Here is an 18,504-nt window from a genome sequence, read left to right as displayed (position 1 = left end):
TTCACCTGAAGTCTTGCTGCCACTTCGGAGCCGTGAGACCTTGAGCACGCCTCATCTTTTCCTGGGATCCTCGCTGAATGCAGACTTCCTGAGCTCCAACTCCAGATTTCCCGAATCTTTGGTGTGGGCCCAGCAATTTGCATTTCAGCAAGGTCATATTGTACAATAAATTGTGGGAATAAGTGTCCTTAACCTTGGCATTGTGAATTAAAGGTTGACAGGCGTTAAAATTGTCGAAATTGTTCAAAAAAGATAGTAGTAATTCAGTTAGCTAATTTTTTTTCCTTCTTAGTGATTTTAAAGGAATTAGTTATATAAGTTAGTAAGAAAGAAAAAAAAAAAGCTTGGAAATAGATTTTCAAGGGGTCTCTAAAGATTACAAAGACAAGAAAACAGGATCCCCAGTCCTGAGGTTTTCTAGGGTCATCAGAGCTTGATGGAGTATCCAAGTCTCAGGGGAATTGGTTGAAAGCTTTTGAGAAAACAAAGGAAGAGCAAAAATGCTCTGTTGGCTCAGTCAATAATAAGGGCAGAGCTGATGGACAGACAACAGGGAAATGAGAAGGATCAGAGAAAAACGTATAGAAAACCTCTGGAGAGAGGACAGAGATTGGAGAACAGGTCTGAAATAATCAGCAGCCCGGAAGAGAAAGGACACAAACGTCCTGGAGGTTTCAGTAAGCATCAGGAATCGAGGATGACACTTGGCATCGCCCAAAACTCACCCAGATTTGGGAAATGCAGATAAACGTGTTAACAAAACACAACGTGTTAACAACTCTGAAGATGTTCCCAAGATTCCCATCCTGCAGTTACTCAATCAGACACTAATCTAGGCGCTGCTGTAAAGGGACTTTGTAGATGGAACTGGTTACTAGCCAGATGACCTTAAAATACAGAAATTATCCTGGATTATGCAGTATAAACTCAATGTAATCATGTGAGCCCATAAAAGCAGAAGAGTCAGTCAAGTGACAGAGTAGGAGGCAGAAGAAATGAGGCAGAAGTGGAAACCGGGGAGATTCAAAGGATGAGAAGGACATGATCTGTCATTGGTGGCTTTGAAGATGGATGAGGGGGGCAATGAGTCAAGAAATGCAGGTGGTCTTTAGAAGCTGAGGACCCCTGGCTGACGGTCAGCCAGGATATAGGAACCTCAGTCCCACAACTGCGTGGAGCTCAAACTGGCCGACAATTTGAATGAATTTGGTAGATTATTCCCAGAGCCTCCAGATACGAGCCTTTGGTTCTGGTCTTGCGAAAATTGGAGCAAAGAAACGAGCTGAGCCAGCCCGGGCTTCTCACCCACAGAACTTCGAGATAAGAAATTTAAGCCTCTAAGTTTGTGGTAATTTATTCAAGCAGCAACAGACAACCGATAAACTCACGAAGCCTAGACTGACATTCTCCCTTACAGCCTTATTCTGTTGGTGAACCCTACGTGACACATTAGTTTGTTTGCTAGGCCCCAGATACACCAGGCACTTCACATCTTTGTCTGCTTCTGATGCTCTAAATCCAAGCCATTTTTTTTTAATTTTTTTTTTTTTTAATGTTTATTTATTTTTGAGACAGGGAGAGACAGAGCACGAACAGGGGAGGGGCAGAGAGAGAGGGAGACACAGAATTGGAAACAGACTCCAGGCTCTGAGCTGGCAGGACAGAGCCTGACGCGGGGCTCGACCTCACGGACCGTGAGTTCATGACCTGAGCCGAAGTCGGACGCTTAACCGACCAAGCCACCCAGGAGCCCCAATCCATTTTAATATACTCATGCACCAGTACCCCAAAGCTGTTCTGGTCAACTGTCCAGGTCCTTAGTTGGTGTCATACAGCCTGTCTTGATTTACATACTAATGATTTACATACGGATTTGGATCCCATCCTTGGTCCCCTGGCCTTAGATCTTTCTCATTGTTTGTTTGTTGGATATTCCTAGCGGGTTTCTACCCAATTCACTCCACGGTCTTCTATCAAGCCATACTACCTTGGGAAGGACTCTTATTTGTAATTCGTATTCCTCTTGCCTCCCTCTCCTGGGTTTTACTTGTTGCTTGGTATAGTTAGGGAAGAGAGAAAGCACTAAGAAAATAAAGTCTGAATCTGTGACATAATTTTAAAAAAATCGCTCAAATGAGGAGAAAATATGGCAGACACACTGAAAACAGAGTGGGAATACGAAAACACAAAAACTTAATTTTTTTTCTTTAAAAACATTTTTTTCCTTAAAAAAATTGTTTTTCCTCCCAATGGATATCAGGGGCCTCAATCTGAACACACCAGGTTTCTAATATCACTTCTGTTTTTTTTCCCCCTCTAGGAAAAAAATAGCTGTGACTCTCTGAAGCTTAGACAGAAAGAGAGAGAGAGAGAGAGAGCGAGCACGAGCAGGGGAGAGGGGTGGAGGAAGAGAGAATCTTAAGCAGGCTTCACGCTCAGCACGGAGCTCCAACGCAGGGCTCGATCCCACAACCCTGGGATTGTGACCTGAGCTGAAATTAAGAGTCTGACGCTCAACCTACTGAGCCACCCAGGCACCGCATCTCCATCCTTTTAAATGGGGCAATGACATTGTCAGGCAGGGCTGTGAGAAATGCTGGTGATGATGCATGTAAAGCATCTGTCATGGTGCCTGACACGCTACAGTCCTGGAGAAAATGATACCTATCACAAAACAAAATACGAGCTGCCAAACTAGATACTTCAATAAGAAAATGCGTTATCAGAAAACCAGCTAGATGATACTTAGGATATTAAGCTTTGTTATACGACTCAATTTGTCATAGGCAAAAATATGTAAAAACAAAACAAAACAAAAACAGTGAGATGAACCGGCATTAAATTGTAACAAAATCATCAACAAACCCATGTCAAAGAGTGCACATCCCTGCAAGCCTGATAAATGTTATCAGTCACGAGCTGCTTGAATTAGCCCATGAGCTTCCAGGTCTGGCATCCTCCTCCCCATCAGAGGAAACCACTGGGAGACAGCCTGTGGCTCCTCCTGAGATCTTGCAAAGCCTCATCTGCATTGCTGACTCCATCCACATCGGACACTGTTTAGCAAGGCCCGTCTCTAGCTGGGGTTCCGTCCTCTGGGAACCGGCTAAGATCTTACAACGCGTCTTCCCTTTCTCTGTCTCGGTTTTTCACATGCACACTTGCTCTGGGCTTGCTTTGAAGAGCCGTTGGAGCAGGACTCAACCTCTCCAGCAGTTTGAGCAGCATATGGTCTTATGTTAGAAATCACAGCTCTTCAAAGCACGAGAAAATAACTTTCCGTTCTGGGTAGCGCTGTTCTTGCAAAAGGAAGCAGAGAAAACACATTTCAACCACTGGGGGATATGGTGTTTTCATGGCCTGATAGGCTTCTGACATGACTTGCTTCTTTGATTACATTTGATGAATTGACTTCTTGGATATTTCAGGAAAAGAATGTTTTAAAAAGCGCCAAAACAAAGAGGTAGTATTAATTTGAGAATAGAAACTAGTCATATATACCGAGACGCATGCCCTCTTTCTAAATTCCTCCAGCACTAAAGTTTTGTAAGGCACACAAAATTTGAGTGTTTCCTGCTGTGGTTAAGGGAAGTGAAGCCTAAGGACTTATGTAGAGAAAAGACTAATCTCTGTACAGTATGAAATGTGGCTTCTTTGAGGACCAAGTGACTGTTCGCCTTTACCAGCTGGTCATGCACAGCCGATGACCTCCGTGGCTGCTGAGTCCAGATGGTCCTTGGGCTGAGGGGAATGGCTCATGACTGGTTACTTGGCATCCAAAGGCTACACTAAGAATCCTGCTAGTCGTCTTCTAACGCGCAGATAAGGGCCACTGAGCAGAAGCCACAGGTTCCGAAGTATTTGCTGATGTTGTCTGTCCACTATGTAATAGTCTCCCCCTTGTTGATTCTGACAATCATCCCGTAAGGAAGCCTGTCCCACTTACTGATGAGCAGACTGACCTCACAGAGCTAATGTCAAAGGTCACACAGCTGGTACATTTTCAAGGCAGGATGCCAATGCAGATCTGACTTTGATCCCTGGGCTCCCTTTACTGTTTCACAGGGGTAAAAACTCTCCAACCAAACATTTAAAATAAAAACAATCAGGGGTGCCTGGGTGGCTCAGTGGGTCAAGTGTCTGACTTCGGTTCAGATCATGATCTCACAGTTCGTGAGTTCGAGCCCTGTGTAGGGCTCTGTGCTGACAGCTCAGAGTCTGGAACCTGCTTTAGATTCTGTGTCTCCCTTTCTCTGCCCCTCCCCTGCCCATGCTCTGTCTGTCTCTCTCTCTCTCAAAAATAAATACACATTAAAAAATAAAATAAAAACAATCATAAAAACTATCTAAACAGGCCACCATTCCTGATGATGAATATTTAGCTTCATCATTCTTGATGCATGACCATGCCACATTTCTTTAAATACAAGCATTTTGTCTTATGTTTTCCTTTTAAAGAACCTAGAGCCATCAGTGTTAAATGCTTTGACACCGATTGCTATGACCCGAGCTTCTGCTCCCTTTACACATCATATGCAGGGCCCTTAACTAATTTATCAAGTGGAAAGGAGAAATATTTACATAGATGTCTACTTGGTCCAGGCACACCATTAAGCTGCCCACATCCCTAGCCTCTACCTCTTTTTAGCCTAGTGCCACAGGTCAATCACAGAAGGAGAAATGAAGCAGCCATGCACATAGGCAGGAGCCAACTGTTACCAGAACAAAAGAAAATGATGTGTTCACGCATAAGGGAAGGATTCCTGGGTTATGCCCTGTTCCTACTTCTGAGGGCAGGCAGCTCTAAAGCAGAAGAGTTTACAGCCAGGTCAAAGCAGGAGTGCTGATTACTTCTGAAATCTGAGTCCGTAAGGGTGTGAAGGAAACAAGAACCATTACTGAGGAGAGAAAGAGGTCAGAGCTTAAATCCAAGGGCCAGGGTAAGGACAAACATGGGAGAAAGGAAGAGGGCCAGGTTTCAGAGAAGGGGAGCGAGGACCAGGATGAGGAGTGTGGTTTGGTATGAAACCACGTGTGAGATGGGTGTTAGGACCCCCAACTCACAGTCACTAGTGTATCGTGCAGAGTAAAGAGCTATGAGTTAAGGCAGCCTGTGGGGGTGTGCTTGCTCAAAGTCAGGACTCACATTTTTATTTAGGCAGACCATTTCTTGGCGTTATGACTTTAGGCAGGTCACGGTTCATTCGTCCCTTGACAAATAAAGACGGAAATAATTGCTTAGCCATAAGGCAATTATTCGATGCCTGTCTTTGACCTAAAAACACTGCTGAAAATTTTAATGTTTATTTATTTTTTGAGAGACAGAGACAGAGCGTGAGAGAGAGGGAGACAGAATCTGAAGCAGGCTCCAGGCTCTGAGCTGTCAGCACAGAGCCCAACGTGGGGCTCAAACCGAAAACTGTGAGATCATGACCTGAACTGAGGTCGGACGCCTCATCAATTGAGCCACCCAGGCACCCCTAAACACTGCTGAAATTTAAAAAGTAAACAAGCCATAGGTAGTCCCTATCCTCAAATTTTTTTTTCTAATAAATGTAAAATATACGCTAGGTCATATGGCAGCTGTGATCTTATTTTCTTCTGTAAAAATTGTTTTTTATTGACTTCAATGCAGGTTTTAATTCTGCTATTCTGTATTTTTAGTTGTCTTTATCATCTCCTTTTTTTTTTTTTCCTCATTCCACTGGCTTTCCATCTGAGCTCACTTTTCCCCCCACTAAGTTTCTGTCCTATTCCATAGAGATGTGCCTTTAAAAACAAAACAAAAAACAAAAAACAAAAAACAAAACAAAAAACAAAACCAACCTACTGAATATGCCGAGTCTTTTTAATATTTTCTTTTGGTTTCAGTAGTAAATAATCCTTTAAGAGGCCTTTCCCTGTGCTCTAATGGTACTTCTTTTTGCTTTGTATGCAACATGTTGTTTTCTAATGGACTCACTTTATTATTTCTTTATTCATTTCAACTAGAGAGCTATACATATTCAGTGCTTCCCAGCAGAGAGTACACATGATTTACTGTCTGCCCCACTCACTGCAACTTGGATATGCCTCCTCAGATCTAAAGCTAGTTGCCAGTTCCCAGAGTCTAGCAGTTTTTTTTTAATATTTTTAATGTTTATTCATTTTTGAGAGACAAACATACAGAGCATGAGCAGGGGAGGGGCAGAGAGAGAGAAAGAGAGAGACGGTGGAGGGGGAGGGGAGAGACACAGATTCTAAAGCAGGCTCCAGGCTCTGAGCTGTCAGCACAGAGACTGATGCAGGCCTCGAACTCACGGACCACTGCGAGATCATGACCTTAGCCGAAGTTGGCACTTAACCGACTGAGCCACTGAGGCGCCCCTATTTAAAAAAATTTTTTTTTAATTAGCAGCTTCTATTTTGGGTAGCTTTGGTGGCCTCACCACTACCCGGTTTTCTACCGTTAGAACAGGCAGCAGATGTGCAAACCAATAGCCCTCCTCCAAATTCACAGCTTTTCCTAATGTTGACTCCCATTAACAGAGTTTTACTCGGGATCCTCAGAACGTAGGGCAGCAGCATTCATCCCAGATGGGTCTTCCTGCCCAGCTGGCCTCTTGGGTTGGCAGTTTTCTGATGGATTGAACTGAAAGGGAAGATAAGGTCTGGGGTTGTGGGAGAGTTCTGGGAAATTAAACTCACTGGCTGCTTCCAAAAAAGCAAAACACCCTAACCATCAGCAGCAGCATAGAGGGAGGCCTACCCTGTTCTTAGGCTTAAAGGCACCTTGCGTTATTAAGCCAAGGAGCAGAAGGTAGGTCTAACCTCTTGCAAGGCTAGAGGTTCACTTTGCTTATATGTCATATATTATGTTTATGAAACAAGTTCCAGCTAGTCTTTTAGATTCTAAAAATTCTTCCCAGATTCTCTCTGCGACTGTTGGTGCTGGTGTTGCTAGTTGAATGACATGTTAATTTTCAAAGTCAGTGCGAGTTTATGCCTTTTTTTTTTTTTTTGCATCCTCACATGTATTTTCAAATGAAGAAGAGGAAGTCTGCATCAGGTCTTACTACCCAAATGCCACATAAAAAAAAAAAAATCATTCAAAGTCAGACATCCACTGAGCGCCTGTTTTGGCTTGCACAGATACCTGCATCACAAGTATCACACTGCGTAATGTTCATGCACACACTCACATGCACGCAATAATTATCTCCCTGATTTTATGTGAATTTGGGACACCCACAGTTTCTTTTTTTCTTTGTGTTTGTAGTAGGTGATCAATAATGAATGAATAACAAAGATAAGAGACAAGAGTCAACCGAGCGAAGGATAAAGAACTGGGAGAGTGTAGTGCTAGAAAGCAGAAGTACAGAGAGGGTCCAGGGCTTCTCTTGAGATTTTTTTTTTTTTTTTTTACTACCAAGATAAAATGCTAAATGCAATCTATCATTGCTTAGATAATGATGCAGGGAACCAAACTTGGAGGCGTTCATGTTCCATGTTCTCCTCCCCTCTAGAACACTGCATTTACTATGGTTTTCCTGGTTCCAAACCCTCTTCCTTGCTTCACTCAGTGTCAATGTCACCTCCTGTCTGAAGCCTGTCCTGACCTCTGAGACTAGGCTGGGCAGTCATCTCCCACACATCTAGGGAACCCTGGACAGTAAGTGGCACCTGCAGCTGGCATGCCCAGTATCACCTGTTTATATATTCTGTCTGCCCAGTCCCCCATCCCGACAGTAATAGTCCTGATGGTTGGAATTACATCTAGTTATTCTTATATCACCCAGCAACTATAAAAGGCCTGTATTAGTTCAAATATTTAATTACTTAGTTGATAAGCAAATGTCTTCATAAGTAGGATAAAATGGGAACCTCTTGGCTTCATTTACCTGGACATTAATATTGGTATTAAATACATATCATATGGATACTAAGAGCAGCAACCAATCTGTTTAATATTAGCCAACTGCTCATATGTATGTTTTTAAAGCAATACATGGTTTCTTTCTTATCTCCATGTTGACTGTCAATTAAGTACATATTAAGTACTTAGTATATGTCCAGAGAAATGTTTCAGAAGCCAAAAGAAGAAATCACATAGGTTTCCTTCTCTACTGGGAATATCCTGACAATTACAGTTGCTAAGTAGACATTCTATCAAGCACTTCCCTTCCCTCCCTTGAAACATGCTCTGTGAATATACATATTGTTGTACCTTACTGTATCTACGGCAGTGCTAGGCACTTCTAGGTAAAAAATAAAGATCTACTAAATGAGTGCTGGAGATAGTAGTCACTGCAGGTTCTGACAAAGGACAACATGACAGTAGAGATTTCAGGGTGATTAGTTTGATGTTATCTGAAACTGAGGGAAAGAAATACTGGCGGGGGCAGTGCCTGGGTGGCTCAGTCGGTTAAGCCTCTGACTTCGGCTCAGGTCATGATCTCATGGTTCGTGATCTCGAGTCCTGCATCGGGTGAGCTTGTGCCCCACTTCGGGTGAACATGAGCCCTAGTTCTCTCTGTCCCTCCCTCTCTCTCAAAAAAATCCCTCTGCCCCTTGTGGGATTCCTTCTCTCTCTCTCTCCCTCTGCCCCTCACTCTCTCTCAAAAAAAAGCAAGAAATACCGGGAGAAATTTTTAGTCCAGAATTTCCTTCCTTTTGTCTTACCAAGGTCACCTTCTCCTTCTAGTGATGTGATGTAAATTCATGGAGAGACAGCTATTCCAATGTAAGCCCAACCCAAGGCCAGTTACAAAAGGAAATCAGTGTTAAGAAACAGTACATGAGATGTGAGTTATGTTTGTAAAACTTTTTAAAAAGTAAACATACTAGGATCTTCTGATACAATTGGGAGTATGTCCCCGTGTAAGAAGCCTCCTTTGGTAAGCATGTACTTAGCTGTACTTGTTATAATGAGACAGGCGTTCATGAAATCATTCCATTGGCTCCTTTGGAATTACACTTTGGATTGACGTTACCTTTATAAGAATATCCTTACGGTGGCAATTCTTAAGTCTTTGGGTGTCAGGCTTGGTTTTAAGGAACAGAGAAAAGACACTGGGAGCCATGAGTCCTGCCATGCTGGGTATTGAAGCTGGGTATGACAGAAGTTGGCAAGAGGGGGAAGGACTCCAGATCCAAGGCCATGGGCTCCAGACCCATGATCATTTCACTCCACAGCCCTGCACTGTTGTGGGGTCATCTTATGAACTGGTCATGCTTCTTAACATCGTGAACATTTTAAAGGCCCATTACATTTGGCTTCAGGTATTTGTCTCCAGTTAAGTCATTCACTCTTGTATCCACACAAAATGTGTTCTACCCCAACCTGTTGGTACCCAGGAGTCAGTTATCTGCAAGGGCAGCTTTCTGGCTGCAGCTTGTGGCCACATGACCCTCTCCCAACTTTCCTCTTCTGCTTCTGCAGGCCAAGTAAGGAGGCCAAGCTCATTGTCGGCGGTGCGGGCACGCTTCATGGACTCCAGACAGACATAACTTTGGCTATGTCCCATTTTCTTTTCTTTTCCTGCAACTCCCCTTTTATTGGCAGAAGTTGACTGTATCAACTAGGTAATGAAAATAAAGATCAGGTCTTCCTACTGGCATCATAAAAACATTTTAAAAATCTCAATACAATCAGTCATAAAACCATAGAATTTTGAGTCTCGAAGGTCTCAAAGCCAGCCGCCTGTTCTACCATCACTCAGTGTAAACCCTGAATTGCCAGGTTTGGCCTCCATTCTGAACTCCCACCTCCATTCACTGCACATTCTGCTTCTTGACTTCTTGGCATCTTGACATCTTCCTGGATTCTGAATTCCTGGTTTATTTTCCTATTTGTGGCCTCTCTTGGCTTCCGGGAACTGAAGTTGAGTTCTATTTCTCTAGCTTGAACGTGCTTCTTCCAACCTCAAATGTGATTCTCAATGGCTATACTACCTACACTCAGCCACCTAATCTTGCCTGGCCACCAGGGTGTTCTATCTTAGTTTAGGAGGCTATGAACTCTGCCACAAGTTGATCCTGGCTCCTAAAGGAGGGCCCAAAATCTTCTGTACCATCAGTGACCCCAAAGGTCACCAGCAGCTGAATTTATCCATCAGTGTAAGTTACTAATTTTCTTTTCCTTTTAGCAAAGCTTAATCTGAAATCCTAATAATGTTAACATGCACTCGGAACAGCTCTGACTCAGAGCTTGAGCAGACATGTGGTTATGGCAATCAAGACCATGGGTGGCAATATTTACCACTTATTTACTGGGCAGCCTGGGGATGGAGACAGAAAACATGACTCTGCAAACTGATGTGAATAAAAAATCACAAGGCAGGGGCTCATGACTTCCAGCCGCTCCACAGGACAAAGAGGCAGCAGTAGCTAAATGTAAGAAATACTGCTTTTAATGCTTTCAAGGTTGGCTCGGCAACAATGAGAACTTTCAGCAGCTCATCCTATGGAGCAGCAAGGGCCTTCGCAACAAGCGATGCATCTGCAAGAAGCCTGTGTGCCCTTGCCCCGCCTTGTTTATTTTTCCTCTTTTCCTTTCCCTTCACTTTGCTTCCTCCCAACTTTGTAGACCTTTGGCCTGCCTGCACCTTCGTGCAAGGACTGGCTGTTACTTACCATGCCCTTTAGTGTCAGATCTGCTAAGGGAGACCGGTTGCCATGGAAGTCTGGCCAAACATGTAAATCAACAGTGAGGAAACCCACAGGCCGAGCCTTCTTAATCAGATCCAGGTGACTGTTCAAATATGCATATACACTTTGGCATCTGGAAGAGACGTTGATTTTGTTTTCAAAAGGGGGGGTAGGGTCGGGAGGCAAACTCTTCGGCAGAAAGAAACGATTTGTACTTCCCTATCAGATCCAGAAACAAAGCAGAGTCCCCAACCTTCAGCAAAGAAACTACCCAAACCCCCAGAAACTAGCATTCCGTACTCTCAGATCATGAAGTGCCATCACCAAGAACAGGCAGCATGTCCTGGTGCAAAGCGGAAAGGCTTGGAATCAGAAGACCAGGGCCAGGAGGGGCTTTACCCCTAGTAGGTGTGTGACCATGAGAAAGTTACTCAAACTTTCTGAACCACTTTCTTCGCATCTGTAAAAACAGGTATCATAATCCCTGTCCAACTTACCTCATGGTTATTGTCAAGATCAAAGGAGGCTATGCATGTGAAGATACGGTATTTTGTAAACGGGACAATAGTGGACATATGTAAAGGATTTTTAAAAAATCTGTATTGCTAATTGTAACAATAATGATGGGGTGACGAGTATAAACCTAAGTTCTTGGACTCAGCATAGGAGCTGGGCCACAGGAAGTGACAGCACAGAGGAATGCAGTTAGATCAGGAATTAGGAGACTTGATTTCCTACCCAAAGGCACCAAATGGCGTCACGTTTGTTCTTGCTCCTTTCTAAGGCTCAGTCTCTTTGGATGCAGGATGAGGGAGTCATACTACCTCTCAGTCTCCACATGTCTGGGGGAGAGGGAGACAGAGGTGAGGAGACTGAGAGCTACGGTAGTCCTGGCCCTGGCCCTCTGGTAGATCTGGGCTCAGATCGGTAGCTGGGTGACATGGGCCAGTAACTCTCCCACTGTGAACTTCAGTTATCCCATATAAAATGGGTATCATAATACCTATCTCACGGAGCTGAATCTTACTGCAAGGCACAAAGGTTAAATTTGGTCGCCCTTCCCCTCTTTAAGTGTGCTTCATTCTCAAAGTCTTGTACCAATGACTCTAGAGGAAAGTGGGTTTATCAGAGGGTGGCATCCATGCCTCTTGCCACTGGTGACCTTGGAAAGATCTCACGGCTTGAACAATGGCAGGAAGAAAAGTATAGGAAATCAATGTCCAAGGGAGGGTAATATCTAAGGAACTCAAGATGACAGTATTTGAATTGCAAAAATGCTTTAGGAGTGTCCCTCAGAGATTTCTAATTCCAGTTTTGTGACACTGTGAATGTTCCCATGGAGCCCATGAAGTTCCCAAAAGTTTTCTAAACTAACATTAAAGGAAGAAACAAACAACTAGAGCAGTGTTTTTCAAACTCTTTTGTTAAATAAAAATTTTTCTTAATTTTTTTAATGTTTATTTGTTCTTGAGAGAGAGGCAGAACGCAAGTGGGGGAGGGGCAGAGAGAGAGGGACAGAATCCGAAGCAGGCTCGAGTCTCTGAGCCATCAGCACAGAGCCTGACGCAGTGCTCAAACCCACGAATTGTGAGATCATGACGTGAGCTGAAGTTGGACGCTTAACCGACTGAGCCACCCAGGTCCCCTTGTTTAAATAAAAATTTTATGTGGAACTCCACTATAGGAAGGATAGAAAACCAAAACTGCTCCATGTAAATGCCAGAGTGAGGGAGTATGTCTGTGTGCACGTGTGCAAGCCTATGCAAGATGCTCAAAGAAGTGAAGACAAGTGACCAAGTTCAAATTTAAACAAACCCTTCTCTGAGGGATTCTGAAGCCATATCTGTAACCCAGATTGGAAAAGACTTGTCAAAGCCCACATTCGAACTCTGCTTTAGCATGATTCTCTGACAGTGTTAGGAGAGGATCCTGGAGGCCTCCCTGGAAGGTAGGGCCGGAGCCATATACCTGGGCAGAATACGATCACATCCTGGTTTTCTATTTCCCAACTCTCTCTGCTCACGGTCCAAAAGGAACATTGACCACAAAAGCCACAGGAACGTCCATCCGAGCCAGAATCCAGAGTCTGCACTGATTCTAGCAACATCCGACTTCAGAATACCATCACTGCACTTAAAGCGAAGGGCTTTTTTTTTTTTTTTTAAAGCACACATCTATAAATCTTTTCATTTGCCTCTCAAGGAATCTTAGGGCAGGGCATTTGGTTTCAGACATCTGGGTCAATAAGAACCTATAGGCCTAATTACTATTGATTTGTCATTGTCTCATTTACCGTGGGTCTTTGCAAACAGTGAGATTCGTTTAGCCTCTTACATATATGGTCACTCATGCACTAATGAGATCCCTGGGGGACGGGCCATATGCTTACCCCTTTGACTCCTAACCTCCTCACAGCTGTATGTTTATTCTTTGAATGTGGCCATTCTCCTGCACGTTTTTCCAATTATACCTTACCATGTGTGCTATCTGAGTATATCATTCAAAATGAAATGCACTTGGAAAACATTATAATAACAAATGCACATCATTATTCACATAATTTTAACCTTACATGATGCCTTTTTTGGTTCTGACTTTGTTTCATTTTGTATTTTTTTTTTATTTTTTATGTTTTTATTTTTTACCAATTCCTTCTCAAATGGCGGTCTGACCTCTCCCAGCTCGGGACTCACACATCAACTGTTTCAAGTGTGTGCTTCTCCTTCCCTCTCACAACCCCCAGGCTCATGTATCTTCGGTCAGAGGGAGAAATTCCTGCTGCCCCGGTCCCACTGCATATGTTGAAGAAAACACAGTCGCAACCTTCACACAGTATATTCACTGTGTAGCAGCTGGGTGGTCAGGTATACAAATTCCCTAAGCTTCATTAACTTTTCTATATTCAGGACTAATTCTTTTCCCTTACAGGCTGCTGTGAAGATTCAATATAGAGCCTCAGCACTGTACAATGAGAGGTAATGAATAAATAGTTCCCCCTCCCTTCCCCTCGTAGGAAATTCATTTCTAGCTTTGAAACATCCAAGAGTCAGGGAAGACTGTTCACAGACTTTATTATTTATAATCTTAGATGAGGATAGCACCCCTGGAATCTCTACTCTCTCCTCCCTCTCTATAAATCAGTTAATTCTTTGGATTCTTGGGCTGCCCAGAAGTGTAGTGACCATAATTTCAAAGCAAAAATCATAATACATGGTCTAGAAGAAGACATGTATGTCCTTTCTAGGAGTTGAGGAAGTCTGTCTGTCTTCAGTTCCTCACCTCTTGACCCGCTGCAATACGTAGTCTACTGAAACTGGTCCCACAGTGAGGAGCGATAGCCTTTGCTTCCAACTCCAATGGACCATCTCCTGCCTTTATCTTACTTGAATTCTCTTTCATTCTGTACCATTTGACCACTTCTTACTCACTGGTTCTCTTTCTCTTGATTCCAGATACTATACTCCTTTGGTTTTCGTACCTCCTCTCCAGCTGGTTCTCTTTCGTTACTTGTCCCTTAAATATCTTAAGTCTCCCAGAGACTTGTCCCTCTTTCCATACCCTTGGATGATCCCATCTTCCTCTCATGGCTCCAGGTACCATCTAGGGCTGAGGACTTTCAAATATATGCTCGTGTCTCCTGCTCATTTCTTTCCTGAGTTCCAGGTCAGATAGCCAACAACCCAACCAATGGTTCCTCTTGGAAGTCCATTCTTGAAATCTTGCCCACTCCCAACTAGGGTTCCTACACTCCTTCCTTGGTGATTCTTCTAAAATGCAACTTGGGGTGTGGGGAGGGGGGTGTCTGGGTGAAATCAAGTCCCACTCTTGATTTCAGCTCAGGTCATGATCTCGTAGTTGGGGGATTGAGCCTCCAGGTCAGGCTCTATGCTAACAGGCCTGTGCCTGCCTGGGATTCTCTCTCTCCCTCTCTCTTTCTCTCTGCCCCTTGTCTGCTTGCGCACACTCTCTCACTCTCTCATTTTCTCAAAATGAATAAGTAAACTTTAAAATTCAACTGTGATCATGACTCACACCCCTACCTAGAATCCTTCAGGGGCTGCTCTCCATTATCCTCAAGATAAAGCACAAACTTTCTTGTCTGGCATAAGATGTTATTCATTGTCTAGCTCTCCCTACATGGCACTGTGTTACATACATGTCTTCCAACGCAGAATACCAGAACTGGAATTTCTGGGTTGTTTACAACTCTATGTTTCACTGTACCACTGGTTTGCCAAGGGCGGATCTCTGGAGTCATATGGACACGATGTTCCAGGCACTCTGGTCTACACCTCAGAATGGAGCGGGGAAGAGGAAAAATATCTTGGGACACCACCCCCCTTCCATGTGCCAGGCACTGTGCTGAGCAACAGTAACCACCGAGAGGGAGAAAATGGAGCATTTATTTCCTAAGTCAGCACAGTCCTCAGTCTTTCTGAGGGGACCCCAGTGCCCCGAGTGCTTTCTAATCCTTGCATGCAAAACAGAAGCCAAAGAAAGGCATTATGATATGTAGCTAATTTCTGTTTAAGAAACATTTCTCATTCAAGAGCCATCAAGAATTTAGTGATTATCCTGGCACATCCTAGGGGATGAAAGGTGTTAATATCATCACCCTCGTTCCATGACTGTCCGAGCTCAGGGGAGCCCAAGTAAATACTTGCTGACAGACTGATGGCCCCAGTTGTCAGAATGAGGGGCCGAGACTCAAGGAGCCATAAAGGCCAAGGAAGCAATCTGAGAACACCAGAGGACAATGGAAAGTGAGAATAATCTTTAGAAGTGGAGTCGGAGAGGTCCCTTTAATCCTCATTTCCTCATCAGAAATCATATGACTTCACCCATATGAGGACTTTAAGACACAAAACAGTTGAACATAAGGGAAGGGAAACAAAAGTAATATAAAAACAGGGAGGGGGACAAAGCATAAGAGACTCATAAATATGGAGAACAAACACAGGGTTACTGGAGAGAGGGTGGGAGGGGGGGATGGGCTAAATGGGTAAGGGGCACTAAGGAATCTACTCCTGAAATCACTGTTGCACTATATGCTAACTAATTTGGATCAAAGTAAAAAAAAAAAAAGAAAAAAGAAAAGAAAAAGAAAAAAAAGAAATAAAGTTTATTGATTAAAAAAAGAATTCAATGAAATTATACATATATATGTATGTATGTATATGTATGTATATATATGGAGAGAGAGAGAGCTATCAGAAAGAGCAGTGTCAGGAACACTGCAAGTTCTCAATAAATGTTCTTGTCTTTTCTTTTTCCTTTCCCTGCTCCAGTGGAACATACACAGCCTTTAATGAGGAGCTTTAAATGCACCTGAGATTTGGCCCATGGGGTTAGAAAGTGATCCTCAGTGGGATGACGGGAATCACAGCGGCAAAAAGAAAAAAAAAAAAAGGTCTGAGAAATAAATCAGATTGAGATACACTGACTGTCCCTACAGAAATGGCAGAAAAATCCAAGAGAGTGGGAGAAAAGAAAGGTTGGGAGAGAAAACGTGGCTTGGGAAAACTTCATTCTGGTAATCTCAAGGGGCCTGAAACCAGGAGAGCACAAGAAATGATCACTGCTTGCAGTGACCTCTGTAACAGTAACTCACAACAGGCTGGGCGTCTGATTACAGTCGTCCCCTTTTGGTAGACTGAGAGCTTGCTGACATTAGGGGCCCTCTGTTCTACTCTGTTCCTCTCTCCCCACCAAAAGGGTCTTGTGTCCTCTCCACAGAGCAGCCAAAGCAATCCTTCTAAGGGAAATCTGATGGTGGCTTTCTCCTCCGGCTCAGAAATGAAAACCTTGAATAAAAGCCAGGGTCTTCATGGTTACCTTCAATGACTTCCATGGTTTGGCCTTGGCTAACTTTCAAGCCCTTACCTGTTCCCAACTCCCTCCCCGTCTGGTCCAGCCACAAGGGCCTTTATAGTCTCCTGGAGCCCCCCAAGCAGGCTGCTGCCTCAAGGCCTGGGGCCTTGCTGTTCCTCAGGTATTTTGGTATGGCTTGGGGAGCTCCAAAAACAGAAGACCCCTGTCTCAGAGCTAAGCCATCGGCAAATCTTACTTGAAACTGCAGAAACAAGTACTGATAAACAGACTTCGTTATTTTATATACTCTTGGGTTGCCACGTAACCCACTGAGTCATGGTTTGTTTCCACTTTTTATTCAGAGTCCCGCACAAGTGTCACCCCATCAAAGATGGCTTCCTCACCTGAAAGAGTTCCCATCCATCACCTCAACACCCCTCGTTCTGTCTCTTTACTCATCTCTGTTTTTGTTTAAGTTTATTTTTGAGAGAGAGAGAGAGAGCACAAGCAGGGGACAGACAGAGAGACGGGGAGACACAGAATCCGAAGCAGGCTCCAGGCTCTGAGCTGTCAGCACAGAGCCTGACACGGGGCTTGAACTCACAAACCGTGAGATCATGAGCTGAGATGAAATCTGACGCTTAACCAAATGAGCCCCCCCACGTGCCCCTCATCTGTTTTTCTTTAGAAAGTTTATCAACTCCTGGTGTGCAAATGTGTGCCCTTTACCTACACACACACAATTTGTATGTATCTACTGTGTATATATAATTTCCATGAAAATAGGGACTTTTTTTTTTAACTTTGTTCACTATTATAAATGCTCATAAGACACTCATTACTCATCACCTTTGTTCTGCTGCCAACCTTGAATCTAGCGCCTGTGGTTTGTGCCAACACCTCCCCACCAAATTCTGCTATCACCAGAACCTCCTTCTGAGACAGTGGGAGTTAAGGTTCTATAAGAGAATTAAGACAATAAAGGACAGTTTAGGGGAAAAGAGCCAAAGTTATGATCAGTGTAAGGCAGTCTCTGTCTAAGGAGTGAAAGTTTGGCCTCACAGAGAGAGAGAGAGACTCTGGTTGCCAATTACACGCACGAGCACATCTAGTTATTGTTTACTTAATTTATAAGCTCACAAGACATCACTCTTCAGGGATGGGTCTGAGAAGATTATGGCAAATCAAGAGTATGAAATACTAAATCTGTTTATCAGCACTTGTTCTTGCAGTTTCAAATAGGATTTGCTGATGCTAAGCTCTAAGGCAGGAGTAACCTGCACTCTGCTTTCAGAGAGCCTCAAGCTGCACCAAAAGAGACCTACAGTCTCTGATTCCCAGGGATTTGCTGTCCTTCCCAAACAGCCAAATTCACTTCAGTAAAGTCATGCCTATTTCGTCCTAAGACCTCTGTAGTCTTGGGATATTCTATTCATAGATCTGTAAGACAGAGATGCACTTTCTTTTACAAAACAATAGAAGCCACGTGAGAGGAAAGAGAACCAACATTTATTGAATACCTGCTAAATATACGAGCTGGATGTAAAATTTAAGAAAGAAATGAAGCCAAGAGTATATATAGATGGGAGCATCATGGAAGAATGACAAAGAGAGAAGGAAAAGGGTCCAGAACCCTAGCTGTAAAGAACTTTGATGTGATAGTCTTGAACTTGAAAAGGATACTAAAAGGACAAGCCAGAGATATAGGAAGAAAACTGGGAGAAGTTAACATTCCAGAAAGAAAGCCAAGGAAAGAGAGTGTTATAAAGCAGAGGAAGGTGTGATCATTGATGCCACATCCCCCCAGGATGGGGACTGGAATGCACCCTATAGACTCAGCAACAGAGGTCACTAGGGACCTTAACCTTAACAGTTTCAGGGGTCAATGGGTACAGAATTCAAACTGAAGTGGGCAAGGGATGAGAATACAAAGTGAGGAAATAGTGACCAAGGATGGAGGCAATGCTTTGGAGAAGCTTAGCTCTAAAAGGGGAGAAATACAGGGAGGTAGTAGGAAGACGGGGTAAAGTCGACTAGTATGTGGAAAGAGTTGGGATTTAAATC

General features: G+C 43.5%; 1 protein-coding gene across 16 annotated transcripts in view; it reads right to left on the bottom strand.

Annotated features, from left to right (window-relative positions):
• Positions 1 to 18,504, bottom strand: part of FGGY (FGGY carbohydrate kinase domain containing) — a 447,559-nt gene that overhangs the window by 126,075 nt on the left and 302,980 nt on the right. For all 16 annotated transcript variants that reach the window (XR_008294918.1, XR_008294919.1, XM_015072330.3 and 13 more), the window contains one exon: positions 10,615 to 10,762. Coding sequence is in view for 14 of the 16 variants with exons in the window: in XM_015072330.3 (XP_014927816.1) it covers positions 10,615 to 10,762 (148 nt within the window). In the remaining 2 variants the exon portion in view is untranslated. The remainder of the gene's footprint in view (positions 1 to 10,614; positions 10,763 to 18,504) is intronic.

Source organism: Acinonyx jubatus, chromosome C1 (genome assembly GCF_027475565.1).
Source record: "Acinonyx jubatus isolate Ajub_Pintada_27869175 chromosome C1, VMU_Ajub_asm_v1.0, whole genome shotgun sequence".
Lineage (NCBI taxonomy): Eukaryota > Metazoa > Chordata > Mammalia > Carnivora > Felidae > Acinonyx > Acinonyx jubatus.
Note: the sequence above shows the minus strand (reverse complement) of the source record. Positions and strands in the feature narration are given on the sequence as shown.